The sequence below is a fragment of the Mobula hypostoma genome, chromosome 27 (genome assembly GCF_963921235.1).
Source record: "Mobula hypostoma chromosome 27, sMobHyp1.1, whole genome shotgun sequence".
Classification (NCBI taxonomy): domain Eukaryota; kingdom Metazoa; phylum Chordata; class Chondrichthyes; order Myliobatiformes; family Myliobatidae; genus Mobula; species Mobula hypostoma.
Window position 1 is genome coordinate 28,514,265 of NC_086123.1, and position 16,940 is coordinate 28,531,204.

General features: G+C 41.6%; 1 protein-coding gene across 3 annotated transcripts in view; it reads right to left on the reverse strand.

The window, feature by feature from the left end:
* The window catches only part of ttc28 (tetratricopeptide repeat domain 28), a 960,596-nt gene that overhangs the window by 227,709 nt on the left and 715,947 nt on the right, over window positions 1-16,940 (reverse strand). For all 3 annotated transcript variants that reach the window (XM_063034167.1, XM_063034166.1, XM_063034165.1), the window contains exons 8-11: window positions 13,370-13,893; window positions 10,349-10,458; window positions 2,968-3,097; window positions 949-1,167 (exon numbers count right to left, since the gene is read on the reverse strand). In XM_063034167.1, the coding sequence (XP_062890237.1) occupies window positions 949-1,167; window positions 2,968-3,097; window positions 10,349-10,458; window positions 13,370-13,893 (983 nt within the window). The remainder of the gene's footprint in view (window positions 1-948; window positions 1,168-2,967; window positions 3,098-10,348; window positions 10,459-13,369; window positions 13,894-16,940) is intronic.

Sequence of the window (16,940 nt, forward strand, 5' to 3'; positions counted from 1 at the left end):
GGTTGATAAGGTTCTTGATTGGTCAGGGTATGAAGGGATATGGGAAGAAGGCAGAAATCTGGGGCTGAGAGGGAAACTGGATCAGCAATGAAGAAATGGAAGAGGAGACTCGATGGGCCAAATGGCCAAATTATGATCCTATATCTCATGGTCTTATAAAGCAATACAGTCATAAAAATATCAGACAAAATTAAAATCATAAGGAAAGACAAACATTATATAAAATAAAATGTAAATCGAATATATCAAATTATATAAATATAATTGACATCAACAGACATTAAGTAATCCTGTAAGTAGGCCAAATTAAAAAAGTAGGTTTTCAGAAGTGTTTTGCTATGTTCTGCACTACTAGCCTGGTTACCTCAGTCGGTAGAGTATCCCAGGTTTTTGGTGCATAAGAGCAAAAGGCTGAAACACCAGTTTTTATACGCTTCGCTCTAGGAACACTAAGCAAACCAGTATTTGTGGACCTGAAATCTAAGAAATGTTTTGACAGATTTCACGATTGCAGCAGTAAGTAGGATTGCATGTACATGGCATCCTTCAATTTAGGACAGCCCAAGGAGTTACACAACCAATGAAGAACTTCTGATGCAGCGTGACTTTTAGGGAAATACATCTGAACATAGCAAAGTCCAAGAAAAAGGGCTGATAAATAAATTTTGTTTTATCGTGTTAAGGGATGGGTGAAAACCATCTTGATCTTTGAACAGTCATTGACATTTTAGTCACGAAAAAGATGTAAGATTATACGATTGTACAACTCTGTATAAAAATGACCGAATTCTGTTTCAGATAGTTGGTCAGTGCTAAAATAAGTGTTGCTCTTCATATGTGGCAAAGCCAACATTACATTATTACATGTCATGAATGGACTGAATTGCTACTTGAGATGAAAGAATCGGAGTTATGATTCACTTATTAAATAAGAACACAAACTCATACCTGCTCCTGGTGCCAGTAACCAGCTGTAGAGGTACCCAGCGGCCAGGGAATAGTACAGTACCAGACTGCGTTGATTATTGATGGCTTCCAGAATCTGGTCAATGGTGACTGGAGTCAGTGAGTCTGACACTTGCTGGCCAGTTTGCCTTTCTACCAAAAGGTCAGCAAAAGCCCTTGTTCTTCCCCTCTCTGCCACTGCTAAGGCCTCATCATGACGACCTAATAAGGTTATGAGAACAAATTGTGATGAAGGGTGGGATGATTAATTCAGTTTGGTAAGCAAGCTGTAATGTACACACACATTTACCAAATTTATACATATATAAATATTTTATGTGTGTGTATATATTATACATATACACACATCTATGTAGAGAGAGTCTAATCTAAAAATAACGATATAACAATATAATAAATATAAACTAACCTAATGATAATACCATTGTAATATACACTCAGTGGCCACTTTATTAGGTACACCTGTACACCTGCTCATTAGTCCAAATATCTAATCAGCCAATTGTGTGGCAGCAACTCAATGCATAAAAGCACGCAGACATGGTCAAGAGGTTCAGTTGTTCTTCAGACCAAACACCAGAATGGGGAAGAAATGTGATCTAAGTGTCTTTGACCATGGAATGACTGTTGATGCCAGGTAGGTTGGTTGGAGTATCTCACAAACTGCTCATCTCCTGGGATTTTCACACGCAATAGTCTCCTCTAGAGTTTACAGAGAATGGTGTGGAAAAAAAAACAACATCCAGTGAGCGGTAGTTCTGTGGGCAAAAAAGCTCTGTTAATGAGAGAGGTCAGAGAAGAATGGCCAGACTGGTTCAAGCTGACAGAAGGATGACAGTAACTCAAATAAGCACACCTTACAGAACAGCATAGCATGTCAAACCTTGAAGTGGATGGGTTATAGCAGCAGATGACCACAAATATAAACTCAGTGGCGAATTTATTAGGCACCGGAGGCAGCTAATAAATTGTCAATGTATGTATACAATCTAACCTAAATATCGTAGACATTTTTCAAAAGTCAGTAAGTCATTATCCTTACGTTCTCCTTGAAAAATGTTCGTTGAGAAAGACAATTCACTATTTTAGATTATTTTAATTATACACATGGACAATTACGCCAAGATTTACTGTGGAATTAATGCACATTTTAAACATACATGCATCTTCCATCAGAGTTATTAAACGTATTTGTCAATTATCTGCACCTTTTGCCTTAATAATGAGTCACTTCAGTTACACACAAAACTGAAGCAGATTACAATTATATTGACAGAGGCAGGGATAAATTGCAACTCCATTAAAGAACCAAGATCTACCATATCAGGTACAATATGATACAGACATAATTAGAATTCCCTAATTAACAAACTCGTTCTGAACCAATACATTTTCCATTTGTTCCCTGCAGTTAAATCAGAGTGAGACTGCCAATTGAAGGAAACATTTTTGCAGCGGTAGTTGTCTTTGCCCACTTCAGTGATTTGTCTGTCAAATACTTGTTTTTTGAATTGTTGCTCATCGACAGCAGTTACAGCCAATCTGTGAATCACAAGGTTTCAAAAGCAATATTTTAGAGAATGGCCAGATAATTATTTTTAATGGAGATAATTTTCAGAAACCTCTTAGTAAGGAGAGCATAGTGGGATCCCTGCATAGATTTACCAACACATGATGACCGTGAATGATAATAGGTGAATTTATATCCTAAATCACAGCTCACAATCTCAGCTGTGGTGTATAATGTAAATCAATACTTCCTAATTGGATGGAAGAGAAAAGCAGAAGAAGGCTATTATGAACTAACAAAGACTAAACCACAAGTTTCAGAGAAATTACCAGAGATCAGGCATCCAACCTTGCAGCAGCTGTTGGCTATTGCTCGAGAAGAAATAAAGAAAGGGGGAAAAGAAAATTACTTTGAAAAGTACAGTTGTGAAACTGCCCCAGGAACTGACCGGCCAGAAAATGTTTTCGGCTTGTTTCCGGAGTGCTACATACCCAGGCTGACCAAAACTCGCTGTAGCGCTTGATAGGAGGATGTCTGGAGGTCGAAGAGTGAAAGTTTATAATCAGTGCTGTGCTGTGCTTCATGGCGAATGTTTTCAAATAAAGCAGATGCTCTATAAAGCTGAAAAGGAAATGGGTATTATAACTTATTTATCACTTAGGGTGTTTTGTGTATCAAGACAGTTATCTGTTGAGTAGACAAACATTTGTTCCTTTTTTATCAGGAATATAATTATTTGGCACAATTACTCCTGGGAGCCCCAAAGCTAAGACATTTGATGACCGTTGTATATATTATCATGTCCAGTACTGTCAAAACAGAACCACGATCAGGTTTAATGTCACCGGCATATGTTGTGAAAATTGATGACTTTGTGGCAGCAGTACAATGCTGTGCATGATAATAGAGAGAGAAAAAATGAGTTACAGTAAGTGTATATATTAAATAGTTAAATAAGTAGTGCAAAGATAAAAATAAAAAAGGCAGTGAGGTAGTATTTATGGGTCCAATGCCCATTTAGAAATTGGATGGCAGAGGGGAAGAAACTGTTCCTGAATCACTGAACGTGTGCCTTCAGGCTCCTGTACCTCCTTCCTGATGTAGCAATGAGAACAAAGGCATGACCAAGGTGATGGGAGTTCTCATTGATGGACGCCACCTTTTTGAGACATTGCTCCTTGAAGATTCCTGGATACTATGGAGGCCAGTGCTCGTGATGGAGCTGACTAATTTTACAACTCTCTGCAGCTTACTTCGATCCTCTGCAGTAGCCCACTCACATCCCCTCACCCCCCCATGCAACACTGTGATGCAGCCAGTTAGAACGTTCCCAAAAGTACATCTGTAGAAATTTTCCAGTGTTTTTTAAGACATACTAAATCTCTTCAAACTCCTAATGGAATATAGCCGCTGTCTTTCCTTCTTTGTAGCTGCTTTGGTATGTTGGGTCCAGGTTAGATCCTCAAGAGATATTGGCACCCAGGAATTTGAAATTGCTCACTCCTTCCACTTCTGATCCCTCTGAGGTCTGCGTGTGTGTTCCCTCGTCAATAGAGTGATGCTGCAGGAAGTCCTGCTTCCACCCAGCACCAATGGAGTCCACTCGATCCTTACCTCAGGTATTGTTCTTGTAGTTTTTGGACATTCTCCCTTCCAGCTTTACTCTAGGTCAGGGGGCCCCAACCTTTTTGCACCTCGGACAGGTTTAATATTGACAATATTCTTGCAGACCGGCCGACGGTGGGGAGGGGGTGTTGTTCAAGTAGGGTTGCCAACTTTCTCACTCCCAAATGAGGGACAAAAGTAGCAGTCAAATACGGGACACTTGTGTTTACCCCGAGAAAGACTACCATGACCATGAAGCCTTGCGCGGGCACCTGTGTGCGCATTCGTGACGTGCGCATGCGTTTACGTGCCGATTTTTTTTCTACAAATCGGTTTTGGCTTAATCCTCCTGATTCTGTTAAGTGAAACTACACTGTACATACATTATTTGTACTTTATATAGGCTGTGCATTTATCATATCATTCCTGCTTTTACTACATGTAAGTGTTATTTTAGGTTTTATGTGTTATTTGGTATAATTTGGTAGGTTATTTCAAGTTCAACAGTGCGCGACAGGGAATGAGGAAAGGTGCAGCTGACTCATATCGTTTCATATCGCCAAATCATATCGTTTCCTCACAGCCCGGTACCAGTCCACGGCCCGGTGGTTGGGGACCACTGCTCCAGATGCTTCAGCTTTCACTCACATTCCACAGATTGGTAGAAGAATCAATTACTATAAATTAACCCAAGGTTAGGTAAATGGCAGGAGAATCAGGGTGGGTTTTTGTTTAGCATACTTGAGAGGGAAGAGGTAACAAGGTGCCATGTGTGGGGGTTAGTTTACTTGTCGATCGAAAGCTACTTCTACCGTGCCAGTCATCGATTAGCCCTTTGGAAGTATGTAGCTGCTCTTTTCCGTTGGTTGCATTGTGTGCCATGGCTCCAGTGTCCGGTCTCAGGCACCGCAGGAATATAAGGATTGCACGGGTGGGAGTATTGGTCTCTCGCCTTTTGTCTCCAGGGGCTCTTCACACTGAGGTTGCGACTGGTGCTGAAGAATCAGTGGGAAGATATGCGCCGGACTTGCACCCTTGGCTAAGTATCCGTTTGTTGAATATTTAGGTTTGTAGCTTGCGTAACTTAGGAGGACTTGGATGTATGATCAATTTTTTACTGTTTGTAAATAAATGATTAATATGCTTGTTCATAATCAGCGTATTCTGTCTCCCTTACCAAAGCTGGGAAACCTGATTCCACCTTACACAAGGAAATAAATGGGGCCTGGGAATACTCTGAGAACCAGCACAGTACTTACAGTTGCATGAGTCACAGCAGCACGGATTGTATTACTTCCGTGAATGTCCTCACAGTGTAACAGAATTTATATGATCGGTTATGTGTGTGTATTTAAACTAATAATTCGTCCTTCCTTTGGCTTCCTCCACCGCTAACTTTAATTCCTTAGTCAATACCAAATCTTGACAAAAACTAGCCTCTTTTAATTCTGCTTTTAAAGAAAATTTTCAAGAGCAGAACTCTTCAAATTTTGTCAGCTCCTTCATGGGCACTAGTCTCCATAGTATCCAAGACATCTTCAAGCAGCAGTGCCTCAGAATGGTGGTGATCATTGTTAAGGATCCCCATCACCCAGGACATGCCCTCTTCTGACTGCTACCATCAGGAAGGAGCTACAGGAGCCTGAAGGCACACACTCAGTGATTCAGGAACAGCTTCTTCCCCTCTGCCATCCGATTTCTGAATGGACATTGAACCCATGAACACTACCTCACCACTTTTTTATTTCTATTTTTGCACAACTTACTTAATTTAACTATTCTATATATATATATATATATATATATATACTGTAATTCACAATTTTTTCTCCATTATTACGTACTGCATTGTACTGCTACCACAAAGGCAACTAATTTCACAACACATGCTGGTGATATTAAACCTGATTCTGATTCAAATCCAGAATGAATCACAGTCATGTCTTCCATGTACAAAATATAGTACAGCTCTGCTGAGTACCCCTGTGGGTTTGAAACAGAAATATTTTATTAATTGTGAACTGTTCCTTTTCATGTACGGGGTACTGCATATCATGTGATCTGCAAATTCATTCCATCCACAAAAGCTCACTGCTCCAGCAGTCGGAGGATGTCTAGTGTTCTGTGAAAGGAATGAATGAAGTGTATGGCATATCGGGAAAATGGCTATTAAATCCACGCAGAAAGCACCGCACATCTTGTCAACCCTGCATTTGTTTCACACAGTATACTGCATATATCATTCACAAACTGCTGAATACCCTATGACATGCACATTCACTCCATACAGCATAATGCACATTTTAAACCCAGCACGCTGCAGCACTAATAAATCAAATCACATTAACATTTGTAACACTGTTGTAACTCATGAAAATAAATGAATCTGACTCCAACAGTCTGTGCATCAGATATAAACTTAACCTGAACGTGAACTCACACAACAATGGCCGATCCAAACATACATGCATACATTTATTGATTGATTGATTGAGATACAGCACGGAATAGGCCCTTCCATCCTTTCAAGTCACGCCACCCAGCAATCCCCCAATTTAATCACAGGACAACTTACAGTGACTAACTAACCTACCAACCGGTATGTCTTTGGACTGTGGGAAGAAAGAGGAGTACACAAAAGGAAACCCACGCGAACATACAAACCCCTTCCAAGCAGTGGCAGGAAATGAACCAGGGTTGCTGATACTGAAAAGCATTGTGCCAATCGCTACATTACCATTCTCAGTGCAAGGCCATAATTTGTTGATACCCACTTTTCAACACATGGGTCAGGTACCCTAGATCTACTCTATGCAGACAGCTATTATAATGCAGTGATATGGAGATACTAACTGAAGCACTTATTGGTGGTCTTCAGCGGTCTATAGTTACGACATGGAGTTGCGGAGGTGCACAGTGCCGAAACAGGCCCTTCTGCCCATCATGCTCGTGCCATCCTTTCTGCATCATGTCAGTCATCTGAATGCCGGCATTGAAGTCCACATCATTTGGGGCGGCGCGGTAGTGTAGTGGTTAGCACAAATGCTTTACACTACCAGTGACCTAGGTTCAAGTCCCGCTGCTGCCTGTAAGGTGTCTGTTCGTTCTCCCCGTGACTGCGTGGGTTTCCTCCTAGTGCTCTGGTCTAAAGACGTACTGGTTGGTAGATTAATTGGCCGTTATTAATTGTCCCGTGATTAGACTAGGATTAAATCGAAGGGGATTGCTGGGCCGGATGGCTTGAAGTGCCAGAAGGGCCTATTCAGTGCTGCATCTTAATCAATCAATCAATACACAAATACATAGACAGACAGGTAGATACATAGATAAATAAATATCTATCTGAATGCCTCTTAAAAATAGCAATTGATTACTATACTTGTTCTGGCAGCTCATTCATGATATCAACCATTCTCTTTTACAAAAAAACTCACAGATCCCCTATGAAACTCCTTCTTCTCACATTAACCTTATACTCTCATTATCTTCGCAAACAACAGGAATTCTGCAGATGCTGGAAATTCAAGCAACACACATCAAAGTTGCTGGTGAACGCAGCAGGCCAGGCAGCATCTCTAGGAAGAGGTACAGTCGACGTTTCAGGCCGAGACTCTTCGTCAGGACTAACTGAAGGAAGAGTTAGTAAGAGATTTGAAAGTGGGAGGGGGAGGGGGAGATCCAAAATAATAGGAACATCGACTTCTCTAACTTCCGCTAATGCCCCACCTCCCCCTCGTACCCCATCTGTTATTTATTTTTATACACACATTCTTTCTCTCACTCTCCTTTTTCTCCCTCTGCCCCTCTGACTATACCCCTTGCCCATCCTCTGGGTCCCCCCCCCCACCCTTGTCTTTCTCCCTGGGCCTCCTGTCCCATGATCCTCTCATATCCCCTTTGCCAATCACCTGTCCAGCTCTTGGCTCCATCCCTCCCCCTCCTGTCTTCTCCTATCATTTTGGATCTCCCCCTCCCCCTACACTTTCAAATCTCTTACTAACTCTTCCTTCAGTTAGTCCTGACGAAGAGTCTCGGCCTGAAACGTCGACTGTACCTCTTCCTAGAGATGCTGCCTGGCCTGCAGTGTTCATCAGCAACTTTGATGTGTGTTACTCTCATTATCTTGATGGTTCTACCATGGCAAAGTAGTTCAGCCCATGGATGATACCTCTGCCAAATATGTGCTCATACCTACACTCCAAAGTTTCCCGAAACCTATTTGCAATATGGAGAATACTGAAAGGCCTGGATAGAGTGGATGTGGAGGGGATGTTTCCTATAGTGGGGGGTGTCTAGGACGGGAGGGCACAGCCTCAGAATTGAGGGATGTTCATTTAGAATGGAGATGAAGAAAAGTGCCTTCAGCCAGAGGGTGATGAATCTGAGGAATTTGTGCCACAGACGGACGTGCAGGCCAACTCATTGGGAACGTTTAAGGCTGAGGTTGATAGGTTCTTGATTAACTGGGGCATGAAAGGTTACGAGGAGAAGGCAGGAGAATAGGGTTGAAAGGGATAATAAATCTGTCATGATGGAATGGCCAAGCAGACTCAATGGGCCAAATGGCCTCATTTTGCTCTGACCTCTTACGGTCTTATGGGCATTATGTAAATGCAAATTACAGTTTTTGCATTTCACCTGATGTCCACGAGAAGATAGCAATTTATTTAACCGAGAAACCGCCAACCATCACAAACAGGTCCGTAAAGGGCACACAAGAATATATAAAACAACTCGGATCTGATCCCAAGAAGACTTGAATTATTAATATTTCCAATCATTAGATATTGGATAGTCCCTAAAATGATGCTCGGCTCATTTATGGAAGTAAACAGCACCATTAAAGGCTTAGGATTTCTAAGGAAGACCTTGAGCTTGCAACAATCCTTAAAGTTATCATCATGACAAATTACTTCAGATACTGAAAATGCCAGAAAAAAACTAACGGCAGATCACATATCAATCTTCCCTTCCACCACAGTGTGAAGTTACTACAATCTTTCTAAAGGAATCACTTTTCTTTCAGAAAGAGAGGATTTTCATGTAATGGCAGTTTCGATAAGTCATGGTCATCTATTTCTTTGGTTGTGTTGCTTGACTGCATCAGAGTGAACACAACTATAAAGACAGAGAAATATTCTTAAATAAATTCCTCTCCTCAGTGAAGGCCTGGATTGTGTCGAAGGAATGAATGATCAGAACTTTTCAATCGTCAATGGAAGTTGGAATTACTCCTGGCAGCCTTTGTTAATTTTAACCCCAGTTCTTTATCAGTAAATTTTCTTCAGTTCTTTGATTGATGAGATCCACGTGCATTTTTCACTTGGTTTTGTCTCTTGTGCTTTTTTGCTATAATTCATTTGCCAACCATTATTAAAAGAAACTAAAATATCTATATAAAAGAAAACAATGTATTGAGCAGCTTATTAAAACCTCTCAAGCTTTATCTTCGGTTTATGTATTTATTTATTGAGATACAGCACAGAATAGGCCCTTCTGGCCCTTCAAGCCACACCACCCAGAAACCCTCTGATTTAGTCTTAACCTCATCATGGCACAACTTCCAATGACTGGTTATCCTACCAACCGGTGTGTCTTTGGATTGTGGGAGGAAACTGGAACATCCGGAGGAAACCCACATGGTCACAGGGAGAACGTACAAATTCCTTACAGAGAGCAGCAGGAAATGAACCCAGGTACTATGAAGTGTTGTGCTAGCCACTATGCCAAAATGACACCTAATAAATTTAGTAACAATAAATTAGGGCGATCCCTTACTGAGTCTCAGAAGCATTAAATTTTACACTTCTGACCTTCACAAATGATTCTCCATCATTTTTGATGTAGTTTTATTTCAAAGGTTCAAAAAAAAGTTCAAAGACTGATTTATTATCAAAGTACGTATGCAGTATACAACTCTGAGATTCTGCTTCTCCAGATAGCCACAAAACAAGAAAAACCACGGAAGTCATTTAAGGAGAAACAGCAAACCCACCCCTTCCGCATAAAAAAGGAACAGCAACATGATCAGCAACACCCCAAATATACCTCACCCGCACCGAACATAACAAGAACATCAACAGCCAAATCCACCTCCCCTGCACAAACACAACAAGAATATCGACTCCCAAACTAAAATATGAAATAATTATAGCACAAATAGAAAAGTTAAATGGAACACTTATCCCACCATACTCCAGCCCTAGTGATGCCACTCATCTTTCCAATGAGACATTTACAGGACTTGACTCTCTTGCTGCGAGATACCTGGTGTTGTGCCTCTTCCAGGTTCCTGCTAGCCCACAATGAAAGTCCCAAGCGATGTCTGATTTTGGCCTCATCTTCTCTCCGACCGAGCTGCTCTGCAAGTCTCAAACCTGAGCAATGAAGAGAAATCTTGTGAAATACTCCAGCAAGACTTATTTAACAATAAGTGGTAGAAAGAAATTAAGTTTGTGTTAAGAGTTAGTAAAAGAAGTAGATATTGAGAGGTATTGCAATAAGATCAATGAAACCTTTGAACACTACACACTTGAACAATGGAGATGAGACTACAATGTGAATGAATTGAAATACAATTGTTTTTTGTTGAAGAGAAAAATGCAGCTAAATTCTTTCAACTAGCCCAGGCACTGTGGATTAAATCTTCAATTACTAGTGACTTTTAAATCAGGTTTGAACCGTCACACTCCAGACAACATAACCATAAAGCAAGAACTAAACTAATTCAACGTCCCTGAGGAAAATCATATAAATTGGAATGAGAAACCAGCAACCCTAACCTGCACCTAGTCTCTGCTGTAATGGATGAGGTAAGAGGGGGAGGTGGATGGTTCTTCAATGCCTGTGGTAGTAAAAGCCATCGATGTTTTTCAGGAATAGTGGGCCATAAGTTGCAATACTACCTTTTAATGGCATTAAAATAGCACTGCAGTTCAACCTAATGATGCCTGTGAAAGCTGAACAATGGTCATGAATTCCAGTTCATGGTTCACAAAATCACCTTTTTATATTTCCTTATGTAATGCCACTATTAAACTAACATTACTAATTTCAGTTATTAGCATCTTCTATTGAAATGGGCATTTAGGAACACTGTTCCAGCTACTGGGGCAGTCTCCTCACCCAGGCCATAGGAGGGATGATTGATATGTTTGTGGCCTAGGGTAGAAGGAGTCAAATTCAGAAAACCTAGCACATCTATTTTTCAATATAGTCCCCTCCTACATTTACACACTTAGTCCAGCGGTCATGCAGCATACAGATCTTGGACCTCTAGAAAGTGTCCACAGATGGGTGATTGATAAGTTTGTGGCCTAAGGGTGAAGGAGATGAGTTATACAGCTCTCGTTAAATGCACATGCAGGTCAACTCTTTGAGTGATTATGCAGAAAGTTTGAAGTTAATAACTCATCTCCTTCTACCTCAGGCCACAAACTTATCAATCATCCCTGATGAGTTATTAACTTCAAACTTTCTGCATAATCACTCAATGAGTTGACCTGCATGTGCACGTAACAAGAGCTGTATAACTCATCTCCTTCTACCTTAGGCTACAAACCTATCAATCACCCCTGCTGTGGACACTTTCTGGAGGTCCAAGATCCGTAAGCTCCATGACTGCTGGATTAAGCTGGACATGTAGGAGGGGACTATGTTGAAAAATAAATGTGCTAGGTTTTCTAAAATTGACTCCTTCTACCTTAGATCACGAACTTATCAATCACCCCTCGTAATAATAGCTGAGGAGGGGTGGAAGTGTACTCCTGGGAGGTGAGAAGGAGCAGGGCAGGCTGGTGAAGAACAGTGCCGACAAGAGGCCAGTTCTTCATGCACAGGCATCTCAAAGACCTTCGGGGTAAAATCAAGTATTTCTAGCAAGGGACTGCTCGGGTGATCTATGCAGGCAGGAATAGCAAATGAGTGAAATATCTGAATGTGCGACGTTCCTAACTGGAACGCCATGCATTCAGACAATGTCATATCATGCAAAGAACTTTGATTGTGGACTCCAGAAAGTTTAGGACACCAGTCCTCATAGAGCGATCAGAAGTGGAAAGGGTGAGCAACTTCAAGTTCAATATCTTTAGGGATCTAACCTGGACCCAACATCTTGATGTAGCTATAAAGAAGGCACGCAGTGGTTATATTTCATTTGCAGTTTGAGGAGACTTGGCACATCATCAAAAACACACAAATTTCGACAGATGTACTGTGGACAGCATTCTAAATGGCTCCATCACTGTCTGGTAAGGGGCGGGGGTTACTGCACAGGATTGAAGTATGCTTAGTCAACTCCTTCATGGGCACTAGCCTCTGTAGTATCCAGGATATCTTCAAGGATCAGTGCCTCAAAAGGCAGCATCCATCAGTAAGGACCCCCATCACCCAGGTCATGCCTTGTTCTCATTGCTGCCATCAGGATGGAGGTACAGGAGCCTGAAGGCACACACTCAGTGATTCAGGAACAGCTTCTTCCCCTCTGCCATGCGGTTTCTGAATGGACAGTGAATACCTCACTACTTTATTATCTCCTATTTTTGCACAACTTATTAAATTTAACTTTTATATATATATTTACTGTAATTCATGTTTTCTCTCTATTATTATGTTCTGCATTGTACTGCTGCCGCAACCACAACAAATTTCACCACATACGCTGGTGATACTAATCTTGATTCTGATTTGGGAAAACCTGACACGCAGGAAAACGCATGTGCTCATTCCACCTGCTTCTGTGAAGTTAAGGAAAAGCAGGTGAAATCTACTCTCAGGTCTGGAGTTGGGCTGACCTTCCTTATTTCAATGAGCACCTAACTGAGATGTCAGGCAAATCAGCAGCGGCAGCCTAGAAAGAACTTCGGGCTTGGAAGTAAACACTGAAGAGGCATTCAACTCCTCAGATAAAGGGGCCAAGATGCACAGCTGAGACTGTGTATCAGGTTGCAGGACGTCACAGGTCTCACATAATGCACGGTAACTCAGCAGAGCCATGTTTCAGACTCCAGATGGAAAACTCCCTGAAAACCAATTCTCTGCTTTGCATAGTGCTACTGTTGATATCACTGGGAGGATTTTCAAGCCAGAGAAAAGCACAGGGATAAAAGAAGTTCACAAGGAAAAGCCATAAATCAAATTTATTTGCAGTTTGACACCTAGAAAGCCAATTCTAGCTGGGAATTTTTGGGGTGGATTGTCCAAATGAATTTCTAATTTTTAACCTATGCTTAGGAAGAAAGGAAAATGTGAGGAAAAAAACACATCAGAGATAGGAACATATTAATTTACCTTCCTGTAAATACATGACTGCCTGTGAGTAGTTCTGTAGGGCGTGATGTGTCCGTCCCAAGCTGCTGTACGCAATAGTTTTAGCCACCAGGTCATTCATTTGAGCAGCTATGCTTAGATGCTGTTCTTGATACATCACAGCTCGTTCATAATTTCCCAACGATTCATAGGTCAATCCCAGGTTACCATAAGCACGGCCCTGACATGTAGGGTTATTAGTTTCCTCTGCAATCTCCAAATCAAGCTGGTGGTACTGCAGTGATGTTTCATATTCTGCCATCTGTTGGTAAACTCCGCCAAGGCCACAGGCCGCATCGCTTTCCAAGATTCGATTTTTCATTTCGCGGGCGATGTTTAGTTGTCGCTCAAGGCAAGAAATTGCCTGCTCGTAGTTTCCTAGCTGGCTGTGTAGGCTTCCAAGTTCTCCATATGCCTGGGCTTTGTTGGACGACTCTCCAAGTTCATGAGCTACGACCAGTCTCTTTTCAAAGCACACAAGAGCTTGCTGCAGGTTCCCCATTGCCCTGGACAACAAAAGCATAGGAAAGTTAAGTACCTTTCAAACAAAAAGGCAATAAAGTAGAGGAATTTAAATATATTTTTTGTTATTAATTTCTGCACTATCTCCCCATATATGTCTTTAATTAATGAGAGAATGGGAGGGGGGCTTCAGGGTAGCAAAGACTGGTTAATGAACAGTGAGCATGAAGATGCACTAAAAACAGTATGGATGAAACAATAATCCTTGCTTTAAAAGTGTAAGCGTCATGCAACAAATAATGGTAAAACTTTGCAAATGTCTATAGATGTGCAGTGGAGAGTGTATTGACTGGCTGCATCACAGCCTGGTATGGAAACACCAATGCCTTTGAGTGGAAAATCCCACAAAAAGTAGTGGATTTGGCCCAATCCATCACAGGTAAAGCCCTCCCAACAATTGAGCTCATCTGCATGAAACGCTGTCGTAGGAAAGCATCATCCATCATCAGAGATCCTCACCACCCAGGCCACGCTCTCTTTTCATTGCTGCCATCAGTTAGAAGGTACAAGAACTTCAGGGCTCACACCACCAGCTTCTAGAACAGTTACTACCCCTCAAACATCAAGCTCTTGGATAAAAAGGGATAAGTACACTCAACTTCACTTGCACTATCATTGAAATTTCCCACTACCAATGATTTCACTTTAAAAGCACTCTTTATCTCATGTTCTTGTTATTTATTACTACTTATTTATATTTGCATTTGCACAGTTTATTGTCTTCTGCACTCTGGTTGATCTTTCATTGATCCTGTTACAGTTACTATTCTAGAGATTTGCTGAGCGTGCCCACAAGGAAATGAATTTCTGGGTTGTATATGGTGGCATATATGTACTTTGAAAACGAAACTTACCTTACTTTAAAACAAACATTCTGCTTCTTCACGTATCAAAAATTACTCCACACACAAAATGCTGGTGGAATGCAGCAGGCCAGGCAGCATCTATAGGAAGAAGTACAGTCCACATTTCGGGCCGAGACCCTTCGTCAGGACTAACTGGAAGAAGAGATAGTAAGAGATTTGAAAGTGGGAGGGGGAGGGGGAGATCTGAAATGATAGGAGAAGACAGGAGGGGGAAGGATGGAGCTAAGAGCTGGAAAGTTGATTGGCAAAAGGGATACAAGGCTGGAGAAGGGAGAGGATCATGGGACGGGAGGCCTAGGGAGAAAGAAAGGGGGAGAGGAGCCCAGAGGAAGATGGAGAGCAGGCAAGGAGTGATTGTGAGAGGGACAGAGAGAGAAGAGAAAGAAAAGGGGGGAAATAAAAATAAATAAGGGATAGGGTAAGAAGGGGAGGAGAGGCAGTAACGGAAGTTAGAGAAGTCACTGTTCATGCCATCAGGTTAGAGGCTACCCAGGCGGATTATAAGGTGTTGTTCCTCCAACCTGAGTGTGGCTTCATCTTGACAGTACAGGAGGCCATAGATCGACATATCAGAATGGGAATGGGACGTGGAATTAAAATATGTGGCCACTGGGAGATCCTGCTTTCTCTGGCGGACAGAGCGTAGGTGTTCAGCGAAACGGTCTCCCAGTCTGACCCGATGCAGACTGGGAGACTGTTTCGCTGAGTCCCGATGCAGACTGGAAGACCATTTTGCTGAGACCCAACACAGACTGGGAGACCGTTTTGCTGAGACCCGATGCAGACTGGGAGACCGTTTCGCTGAACTGCCTGGCCTGCTGTGTTCCACCAGCATTTTGTGTGCGTTGCCTGAATTTCTGGCATCTGCAGATTTCCTTGTGTTTGCGTTAACAAATAGGCTTGATGGTTTTGCTCCATAGAGAAGAGATCATGTTCTGATTTGACTTTATGTTAAGACAGTGGATCAAATTTCCTGCAAATATCGTTTGAGTGAAGTTTTAAACTCCTGCTTTGATCATTGCTGTTGTCTATGACCACATCAGGGATGGGTCTAACAAACAGGCATTCAGCGCCAGAGACAGATGCCAAAACCTACTCCCATTTTATTCATGAAATGAATGTCATCATTATCAATTTAGTGTGAAATGTAAGAATGTTTTAGGGCGAATGTTTCCTTGTATTTTATAATCATATCTAATAAAGTGAACAATTGTGGCAGTACATTACTTCAGACCATTCCCTTTTGTTTAGGTCAATGTCGCCGAATGAAGCATCGGGACAGTGGGCACAGCTGTCAGAGGCTTCTGCACTCAAGCCATCTCTCTCTCTTGATGTTAAGTTAGAGTCTACTGGTTCTCAAGTTGCAGAAACTCGAATGAGCGACGCTGCAGATTGCAGCATCGAAACAGCGAGCCGTTGGCCTCCCCACTCGCCTCGGCAGGAGCAACATCTCTCTCTCCCTCGAAGAGCCTGTCTGAGATGTTGAAGTGTTGAGATGGGCAGCAGTTTTTGACGGACCCTAGATTATGGTCTCCGGGGGCTTTGCCATTGCTTGCATGGTGGGTGGTGGGAGTTGATACTTTGGCTAGAGCAAATGGGGGAGGGGGAAGGGTTGATGCTTTTGCTGCTACTTGTGTGTGGGATGGGGCGGGGGGCTTTGGGGTTCACACATTTTCTGTCATTCATTCTTTGGGGTTTTTTCTCTTTTTCATGGATGTCTGTAAAGAGTAAGGATTTCAGGTTGTATAATGGATATTAAATTGAACCATTAAACCATTGAACAGAAATGTCTTCAACACAGACAAACTCCATTATATTCAAAAAATTTAGTAAACATAATAAATTATTTCATAAAGTTAAAAGCATACTAATTATTTTATTATTATTTTATTTTACTATGTTAAAAGTATTTCATTATATTATTAATTATAATCAGTCCCAAAGAAGGGCCTCGACCTGAAAAGTCCACTAGTTACTCTTTTCCAAAGATGCTGCCTGACATGCTGAGTTCCACCAGCGTTTTCTGTGTGTTGCTTTGGATTTTCAGAACCTGCAGACCTCGTGTTCATTAATTATTTTATCTCTTATAAATTCCATTTGAAGTATGATAAGTGTTCTGTTCAGTCAGAAATGTTGCGTGAAACAGGATCTTCCGGCCCTTCGAA